The sequence below is a fragment of the Ascaphus truei genome, unplaced genomic scaffold, assembly GCF_040206685.1.
Source record: "Ascaphus truei isolate aAscTru1 unplaced genomic scaffold, aAscTru1.hap1 HAP1_SCAFFOLD_298, whole genome shotgun sequence".
Classification (NCBI taxonomy): domain Eukaryota; kingdom Metazoa; phylum Chordata; class Amphibia; order Anura; family Ascaphidae; genus Ascaphus; species Ascaphus truei.
This window is the reverse complement of record NW_027455943.1, coordinates 349,326-359,576: the sequence shown is the minus strand read 5'-3', so window position 1 is coordinate 359,576 and position 10,251 is coordinate 349,326. Positions and strand designations below refer to the sequence as shown.

At 56.1% G+C, this 10,251-nt stretch overlaps 1 protein-coding gene across 1 annotated transcript in view; it reads left to right on the top strand.

The window, feature by feature from the left end:
- Positions 1-7,346, top strand: part of LOC142483133 (acid-sensing ion channel 2-like) — a gene marked incomplete at its 5' end in the record, with an annotated part of 91,427 nt that extends 84,081 nt beyond the window's left edge. The window contains 1 exon segment of the mRNA XM_075583194.1: positions 6,624-7,346. Within this exon segment, the coding sequence (XP_075439309.1) occupies positions 6,624-6,725 (102 nt within the window).
- Between the last annotated feature and the right edge of the window lie 2,905 nt (positions 7,347-10,251).

Below are 10,251 nucleotides of genomic sequence, written 5' to 3'. Positions count from 1 at the left end.
AGGTCTCTTCTTCATATGTACAGAGCTTTCTCAAACCTCGCAGGTCTCTTCTTCACATGTACAGAGCTTTCCCAAACCTCACAGGTCTCTTCTTCATATGTACAGAGCTTCCCAAACCTCACAGGTCTCTTCTTCATATGTACAGAGCTTCCCAAACCTCACAGATCTCTTCTTCACATGTACAGAGCTTCCCAAACCTCACAGGTCTCTTCTTCGTGTGCAGACACTATCACAAGTGTAAAGAAAAATTCCTTGGAGCTTTCAACAGAACTATTTACCCCAATGTCGGTAGAAAGGACACGGGGGCGTCCTTTAAGGATGGAGGAAAGGGATCTTTACAGTAAGGGCAGTTACAGTGCGGGATTCATTCCCCATGGAGACTGTGAGGGCAGATACAGGAGATATGTGTAAGGAAAGGGATCTTTACAGTAAGGGCAGTAACAGTGCGGGATTCATTCCCCATGGAGACTGTGAGGGCAGATACAGGAGATATGTGTAAGGAAAGGGATCTTTACAGTAAGGGCAGTAACAGTGCGGGATTCACTCCCCATGGAGACTGTGAGGGCAGATACAGGAGATATGTGTAAGGAAAGGGATCTTTACAGTAAGGGCAGTTACAGTGCGGGATTCATTCCCCATGGAGACTGTGAGGGCAGATACAGGAGATATGTGTAAGGAAAGGGATCTTTACAGTAAGGGCAGTTACAGCGCGGGATTCACTCCCCATGGAGACTGTGAGGGCAGATACAGGAGATATGTGTAAGGAAAGGGATCTTTACAGTAAGGGCAGTTACAGTGCGGGATTCACTCCCCATGGAGACTGTGAGGGCAGATACAGGAGATATGTGTAAGGAAAGGGATCTTTACAGTAAGGGCAGTTACAGTGCGGGATTCATTCCCCATGGAGACTGTGAGGGCAGATACAGGAGATATGTGTAAGGAAAGGGATCTTTACAGTAAGGGCAGTTACAGTGCGGGATTCACTCCCCATGGAGACTGTGAGGGCAGATACAGGAGATATGTGTAAGGAAAGGGATCTTTACAGTAAGGGCAGTTACAGTGCGGGATTCATTCCCCATGGAGACTGTGAGGGCAGATACAGGAGATATGTGTAAGGAAAGGGATCTTTACAGTAAGGGCAGTTACTGTGCGGGACTCATTCCCCATGGAGACTGTGAGGGCAGATACAGGAGATATGTGTAAGGAAAGGGATCTTTACAGTAAGGGCAGTAAGTGCGAGATTCATTCCCCATGGAGACTGTGAGGGCAGATACAGGAGATATGTGTAAGGAAAGGGATCTTTACAGTAAGGGCAGTTACAGCGTGGGGTTCATTCCCCATGGAGACTGTGAGGGCAGATACAGGAGATATGTGTAAGGAAAGGGATCTTTACAGTAAGGACAGTTACAGTGCGGGACTCATTCCCCATGGAGACTGTGAGGGCAGATACAGGAGATATGTGTAAGGAAAGGGTTCTTTACAGTAAGGGCAGTTACAGCACGGGACTCATTCCCCATGGAGACTGTGAGGGCAGATACAGGAGATATGTGTAAGGAAAGGTTGGACACCTTGTTAGAAAGGAAAGGTATACAGGGATATACCTAATAAGTAACATGGGAAGGACGATGACCCAGGGAGAAAGCTGATGGCCATTACTGGGGTCAGGAAGGAATATATTCCCCTTATGAGACAGCATTGGATAATGTGTCACTGGGGCTGTGTGTTTGCCTCCTCTGGGCCACCATACTGTCATTACACATATAGGGTAACGTATCTGCCGTCTCCATGTAACATAGGGTGAACACGATGGACATATGTATTTTTTCAACCTCATATCTTATACTATATTAGTGAAAGCACTGTATGTTTGCCTGCCTGGATGTCCGGTGTCCCTAGCGGCAATCTCATTGGTCCCTTGGGCCGCCCGCCCCCCACACCTCTCATTGGCCTCACACACTCACACCTCCCCCTTGGTCCGCCCCCCACACCTCTCATTGGCCTGAGGCGGAGTGACGGGCCAAAGGTCCAAAAAAAAAAAAAACACACACACACACACACACACACACACACACACACGGGGGGGGGGGGGGGGGGGGCTCCGCCTCTTCCTGTTTCCCGCGCTTTCACCCCCTCCCCCCCCTCCACGTGGGAGCTGCCGGACGGGTGAGTGAGCGGTCTTCACGTCCCCTCACCCCCCTTCACCTCTCCTCACTCACTTCCCCTCCACCCCCCCGGCGCCGCTACAGTCAGCGGGGGAGCGGAGTGATCACCTCCCCTCACTCACTTCCCCTCCACCCCCCCCCCCGGCGCCGCTACACTCAGCGGGGGAGCGGAGTGATCACCTCCCCCCACTCACTTCCCCTCCACCCCCCGGCGCCGCTACACTCAGCGGGGGAGCGGAGTGATCACCTCCCCTCACTCACTTCCCCTCCACCCCCCCCCCCGGCGCCGCTACACTCAGCGGGGGAGCGGAGTGATCACCTCCCCTCACTCACTTCCCCTCACTCACTTCCTCTCCACCCCCCCCCCCCGGCGCCGCTACACTCAGCGGGGGAGCGGAGTGATCACCTCCCCTCACTCACTTCCCCTCACTCACTTCCCCTCCACCCCCCCCCGTCGCTGCTACAGTCAGCGGGGGAGCGGAGTGATCACCTCCCCTCACTCACTTCCCCTCCACCCCCCCCCCGTCGCTGCTACAGTCAGCGGGGGAGCGGAGTGATCACCTCCTCTCACTCACTTCCCCTCCACCCCCCCCCCGGTGCCGTTACAGTCAGCGGGGGAGCGGCCACAAGACGCTGCCTCCCGCCTCAGATCCACGTGGGAGCTGCGGGACGGGTGAGTGAGCGGCCTTCACCTCCCCTCACCCACCCCTCACTACACTTCCCCTCCCTTCCACATCCCCTCCACCCTCCCTCCACCTCCCCTCACCCACCCCTCCACCTCCCCTCACCCACCCCTCACTACACATCCCCTCCCTTCCACCTCCCCTCCCCTTCACCCCCCCCTTAACCTTCCCTCCACCCCCCCCTTAACCTTCCCTCCATCCCCCCCTTAACCTCCCCTCCACCCCCCCCTTCACCTCCACTCCACCCCCCCCCTTCACCTCCCCTCCACCCCCCCCTTCACCTCCCCTCCACCTCCCCCTTCACCTCCCCTCCACCTCCCCTCCACCCCACCTTCACCCCCACCTTCACTTCACTCCCCCTTACAACCTCCCACCACCTCCCCACCTTCCCACCACCTCCCCCCTCTTCCCACCACCTCCCCCCCTTTCCACCGCCCCACCCTTCCCACCTTCCCACCACCTCCCCCCCTTCCCACCTTCCCACCACCTCCCCCCTCTTCCCACCACCTCCCCCCCCTTTCCACCGCCCCCCCCTTCCCACCTTCCCACCACCTCCCCCCCTTCCCACCTTCCCACCCCCTTCCCACCACCTCCCCCCTTTCCACCTCCCCCCTCCTCCCCCCTTCCCACCACCTCCCCCCTCTTCCCCCCTTCCCACCACCTCCCCCCTCTTCCCCCCTTCCCACCACCTCCCCCTTCCCCTCCTCCATCTCCCCCTTCCCCTCCTCCATCTCCCCCCTTCCCCTCCTCCACCTCCCCCCTCCTCCACCTCCCCCTTCCCTTCCTACACCTCCCCCCTTCCCCTCCTCCCTCCTCCACCTCCCCCCTTCCCTTCCTACACCTCCCCCCTTCCCCTCCTCCACCTCCCCCTTTCCCCTCCTCCACCTCCCCCCTTCCCCTCCTCACCTCCCCCCTTACCCTCCTCACCTCCCCCCTTACCCTCCTCACCTCCCACCTTACCCTCCTCACCTCCCCACATCCCCACCTCCCCCCTCTCCCCTCTTCCCCCCCTCCACCCCCTTCCCCCCCTTCCCCCCTCCACCCCTCTTTCCCCCCTTCCCCCCTCCACCCCTCTTTCCCCCCTTTCCCTCCTCCCCCACCTTTCCCCCCTTTTCCCCTCCCCCACCTTTACCCCCTTTCCCCCTTCACCCCTCCCCCTTCACACCTCCCCCCCTTCACCCTTTCCCCCACCTCCCCCCTTCACCCTTTCCCCCTCCCCCTTCTCCTCCCCCCTTCCCCTCCTCCCCCACCTCCCTCTTCCCCCTTCCTCTCCTCCACCTCCCCCTTCCTCCATTCACCTCCTGTCACCACACCCCCCCCTTCGCCTCCTGTCACCCCCCCCTCCCTTCACCTCCTGTCACCCCCCCCCCTCCCTTCACCTCCTGGCAACCCCCTCCACCTCCCGTCACCCCCCCTTCACCTCTCCCCCTTCACCTCCCCTCACCCCCCCTTCACCTCCCCTCCGCCCCCCCTTCACCTCCCCTCACCATCCCCCACCACCCCCCCCTCACCACCCATCCTCACCTCCCCTCCGACCTCCCCTCCGCCCCCCTTCACCTCCCCTCACCACCCCTCCGTCCTCACCTCCCCTCCTTCAACGCCTTTCGTCCGCCCTCCCGCCTCTGCCTTTCGCCCACCCGCACTTCTGCCTTTCACCCGCCCACCGCTCACATCCCCGCGCCACACACCCGCCGCACGCACTAAACAGACCTGCCACACTCGACACACACCCGCCGCCTCTCACCCACCCCACACACTCGACACACACCTGCCGCCTCCTGCCCCTACGCAACAATATCACTGACCAGCTGTCACCCGCACTCGCCACACACCCGCCGCCTCACACCCTAGCAGGACCCCGACCCACAGCCAGCACTCACTACCCACGCCCCACCCGTACTGAACACCCACCCCGCCGCCTCACACACGCTCACACCCTAGCAGGACACACGCCTCACATTTTCACATCACTTATGTCACCAAAATATACATTGTACTGTGGTGTGTTTACAATAAACCATTTTTATACAACATCGTATTACATTTTCTTCCATCTTTCTTTTCAACATTATTATCCAACCTTTACAACAAATACTCACCTATTGTTCCACCATTTATAAATAATACTACCTATTACGTATTTACATCCCGGGCAACGCCGGGTCTCTCAGCTAGTACCATATATTCATGTAACCGAATCCCCCAACTCCGGCAGTGGAGGAGATCAACCAATCCACTCACCTTGACCAACACCTTCTTCTTATCCATGGCTCTCACCACCTCCCCCACGTACGATCCCTGCTCCCGAAGCTCCTCCCGCAGGAGACTCACCCTGACCAGCACCTTCTTATCCATGACTCTCACCACCTCCCCCACGTACGATCTCTGCTCCCGAAGCTCCTCCCGCAGGAGACTCACCCTGACCAGCACCTTCTTATCCATGACTCTCACCACCTCCCCCACGTACTATCCCTGCTCCCGAAGCTCCTCCCGCAGGAGACTCACCTGACCAGCACCTTCTTATCCATGACTCTCACCACCTCCCCCACGTACGATCTCTGCTCCCGAAGCTCCTCCCGCAAGAGACTCACCTTGACCAGCACCTTCTTATCCATGGCTCTCATTACCTCCCCCCACGTACGATCCCTGCTCCCAAAGCTCCTCCCGCAGGAGACTCACCCTGACCAACACTTTCTTCTTATCCATGACTCTCCCCACCTCCCCCACGTACGATCCCTGCTCCCGAAGCTCCTCCCGCAGGAGACTCACCTTGACCAGCACCTTCTTATCCATGGCTCTCACCACCTCCCCCCACGTACGATCCCTGCTCCCGAAGCTCCTCCCGCAGAAGTCTCACCTTGACCAGGACCTTCTTATCCATGACTCTCACCACCTCCCCCACGTACGATCTCTGCTCCCGAAGCTCCTCCCGCAGGAGACTCACCTTGACCAGCACCTTCTTATCCATGACTCTCACCACCTCCCCCACGTACTATCCCTGCTCCCGAAGCTCCTCCCGCAGGAGACTCACCTGACCAGCACCTTCTTATCCATGACTCTCACCACCTCCCCACGTACTATCCCTGCTCCCGAAGCTCCTCCCGCAAGAGACTCACCTGACCAGCACCTTCTTATCCATGGCTCTCACCACCTCCCCCCACGTACGATCCCTGCTCCCAAAGCTCCTCCCGCAGGAGACTCACCTTGACCAGCACCTTCTTATCCATGGCTCTCACCACCTCCCCCCACGTACGATCCCCACCTTCCCTCCCCTCCTCCCCATTTTCTCCGTTCTTCACACATAGGCGGCTCTCGTGTCATACAGACATAGCCAGGCTGTGTCCGGCACAGGGGCCAGGCTGCGGTCACTCCTTCCGGCCCGGTCGCCGGAGGGGCTACCCTACTACGGAAGCATTGTCACCCCCAGCCTCACCCACAGGCCGGCCGCGGCAGACACTCTCGCTTTTTTCGACCTTGGGCGCCAGAGACATTGGGTCTCCCTACATCTGTATGCTGATAATGTCCACCCAACCGTACTGCTCTGCACTATATGTTGGCGCTATCCAATGAAAAGATAATAAGAATAATGCGTCTAGCAGCACCTGGAATCAGTTTTATTGTTGCCTTTTGGTTGGGATGTGGTGATGCGCTACTGGCCAGGGGGAGGGGGTCTCCCTGACACGTGTATGTAGACACACCCGCCCTCACCTGTATGCACAGCCGGATGACACACCTGTGCCCAATGTATACGCCCTTCTGTCTGTCCCCCTCTCTGCAGAGTACCTGTGACAACATGCCAAATCACTCAGAAACCATTAGCCACACTGTGACTGTCCCTCTGCAGGCCACGCTGGGGACGCTGGACGAAATCGCCTGCTGACCGCCAAGGGACACTCTTTATTTGGTGCCAAAACCACAGCGGACGAAGCAAAGGTGGAAAACACGGGATCCCTCCGCCCCCACAGGCGCAGAGAGAGCCGCCGACGGGAGGATGAAAACGCGTTGGGGGAACTGAACAGAGGAGGACAGCAGTCTGCATACGGCCAAATGTACACAGCATCTGCATGCCCGGCGTGTATACGGCAGCCATCCTTGTGTGTCGGAGGGAGGTGGCGGCTAACCTAGGACCGACATATATATATATATATATAACTATATATATAACTATATATATATATATATATATATATATACACACACCAACCTGGGACAAACAGAGGAGGGAGAGAAGATATCACGGTGTGTGCGTGAGTGCGCATTTGTAGCGTGTGCATGTGTGGCGTGTGCGTGCGTGCGTGTTTCACCAGTCACGAAAAGCAAAAAAAAAAAATCTACAGTGCCAGAGCATCGCCGAGCAGGTGTATATAGATATTCAATGCCTTGCAGAGGCGGTATATAGATATACAGCTCTGCGCACGTACATAGGGCCACTGTGCAGGACGGCGTTCGCTCCTCGCGCCGGAGCTGGTGTGTAAACACGATCGGATGAATAAAGCTACCCGTGTGAAACTTGTGTCTCCGTGTTCTTGGAAATATTCTGCGGTCTGCATGGGCACGCAACACAAGGTCCCACGGGGGCCACAGAGAGTGTACACAAGGGCCACACAGCCTCCGTTGTCCCCTGCTGAACCAATCTTCAGGGCATTCATCTGGCAAAGTCCTTCCCCAACCAGCGAGATCATAGTCCTTCCACCACCAGCGAGACCATAGTCCTTCCACCACCAGTGAGACCATAGTCCTTCCACCACCAGCGAGACCATAGTCCTTCCCCAACCAGCAAGATCATAGTCCTTCCACCACCAGCGAGACCATAGTCCTTCCACCACCAGTGAGACCATAGTCCTTCCACCACCAGCGAGACTATAGTCCTTCCCCAACCAGCGAGATCATAGTCCTTCCACCACCAGCGAGACCATAGTCCTTCCACCACCAGCGAGACCATAGTCCTTCCACCACCAGCGAGACCATAGTCCTTCCACCACCAGCGAGACCACAGTCCTTCCACCACCCGCGAGACCATTGAATACCTTCAATTGGGCTGGTCTCCCACCAAAGATAAAATAATATCCTCCAGTGACCCATAAGTAGGGAACCAAAGCCCAAAGTCCTTGTTCTACTTCACCTGATGGCTTCTGTACATTCACAAGAATCTTTCTCCTATTTAACCAGTAGAGGACATGACTGAGGCAGGGGGCAGGAGGGCCCTGATGTGCTGTTGACCAGGGGAAGGTGGGCCCTGATGTACTATTGACCAGGGAAGGAGGGCGCTGATGTGCTATTGACCAGGGGAGGAGGGGCCTGACGCGCTATTGACCATGGGCAGGAGGGCTTTGACGTGCTATTGACCAGGGGGAGGAGGGACCTGATGGGCTATTGACCAGGGGGAGGAGGGCCCGGACTTGCTATTGACCAGGGGGAGGAGGGCCCTGATATGCTATTGACCTGGGGTAGGACGGCCCGACGTGCTATTGACCAGGGGCAGGAGGGCCCTGATGTGCTATTGACCAGGGGGAGGAAGGCCCTGACGTTCTGTTGACCAGGTGCAGGAGGGCGCTGACGTGCTATTGACAGGGGTAGGAGGGCCCTGACGTGCTATTGACCAGATGCAGGAGGGCCCTGACGTGCTATTGACCAGATGCAGGAGGGCCCAGATGTACTATTGACCAGGGGGAGGAGGGCCCAGATGTACTATTGACCAGGGGGAGGAGGGCCCAGATGTACTATTGACCAGGGGGAGGAGGGCGCTGACGTGCTATTGACCAGAGGGTGTGGGGTTCCTGACACGGGGCAAGTGGTGATTATTATGTAGACTCCCGTCCCACACCAAGTGAGAGGGTGGGGGGCGGAAGGACACACCAGCGTTTGACGTGTTCCTAAGCTCCCCCCCGCTTCACTGGAAACACGGTCTCTACACATATGTCTGACGATAGCCTGTCACAGGTATTAAGGTTACACAAATCACTGGGCTGAACTGAACGAGTCTTAGATATAATAAAGTATATTTATTCCTTTGGATAGGTGAACACACAAATAATACAGTAACAGACAAGAAGTACACTTACTTTGGGGTTGGGGAATGAGAAGTATGAAGCATAGCAATTCTCTCGCAATCAGGTAGCATTCAGATGATATCAGAAGACAAAGGATAAAGGGTGGACAGCAGTTTATAAACCTTTTGTGCCCTATCCTTAACATTGAGTACCGTGGATTGGTTTTCAATTAACTCTAGCCACTCATTAACGTGGGAACACTTTTTGACACATGCCCCCCTGCTAGTTGGTACATGCGCAGTAGAGCTCTGGGGTCTCATTTCTGTAACCCCTCCTCTGCATCAGGAATGCCAGGTAGTCTACCAGATTGAATTCCTGGCAGGATATGCTTTGTTGTGAGGTGTGAAATGGAACACTTGAAGACTGCTCTGGTTTGAGTAATCTCCGCCCTCATGCAAACAGTGGAGGTGACAAAATCCTTTGAACCATACTTAAGTCCTAGACATTGGGTCGCCTTTCTGGCCATATGCTACCCTGGTATGCAAAGGAATTTCCTCTGGGTTTTACCCATACATTGAAACACAGTATGAAAGATAAACCATAAACATATTAAAATATCCGGTTCCTTTGGGTCCAGCAGGTCCAAACTTCCCAGTTCTCAATGCCGGAACTGGGACACCCTATGGACCAATTTGAGACTTGCTACGACCTTCGGAACCGGAGATACACAAATACACTTAAAACCGTTTCACATTTTTATACAAAAATCTCCACTGTAAATTAAATCACGGTTTTTCACTAAATCCCCATTGAAAACAACGGGCTCCGCCGCCATAGACTTTCAATAGCAAACCACCGCCGTTGGCGGCTATGGGAATCCGCCGCCATAGACTTTCAACGGGGCGACGCCGCTGTTGAAGTCAATGGGGGTTTTCCGCCATAGCCGGTCAATGGGGTTTGGCCGCCATTGGAGTCTATGGAAAAGTCCCGAACTTTCACGGGGGTCCATACTCCATCGGGTTGGTCCAAGAGGGTCAAGGATGGTTCTGCAGCGATGCCGGAGCAGTGACTACAGATACCCCAAACCCTGATCCTCTGGACCCTCCGGAACCGGAGCTATGGATTACCAAATTTCAGCTTTTGACACTTAGCCGGTTTCCTGAGCCGTTTTTGCCGCCGCCATTGGAACCTATGGCGCGGCCCGCTCTTCTGGGTTCGACCGTTATCGGGGGTCCAGGATACGGGAATCCGGTTGTGGTCGAGTGGGGGGAGGTCTAGGAACTAGGGGCAGAAAGAATTTTATTTCTAGGTGCTCTAGAACTGTTTATTCCCACGCCACTTGTCGTTGAACTTGACTTGGTAAGTGATCAAAGCTATCCTATTGAAAATGTATCCGCTTTGCGGTTAAGCGGTTTG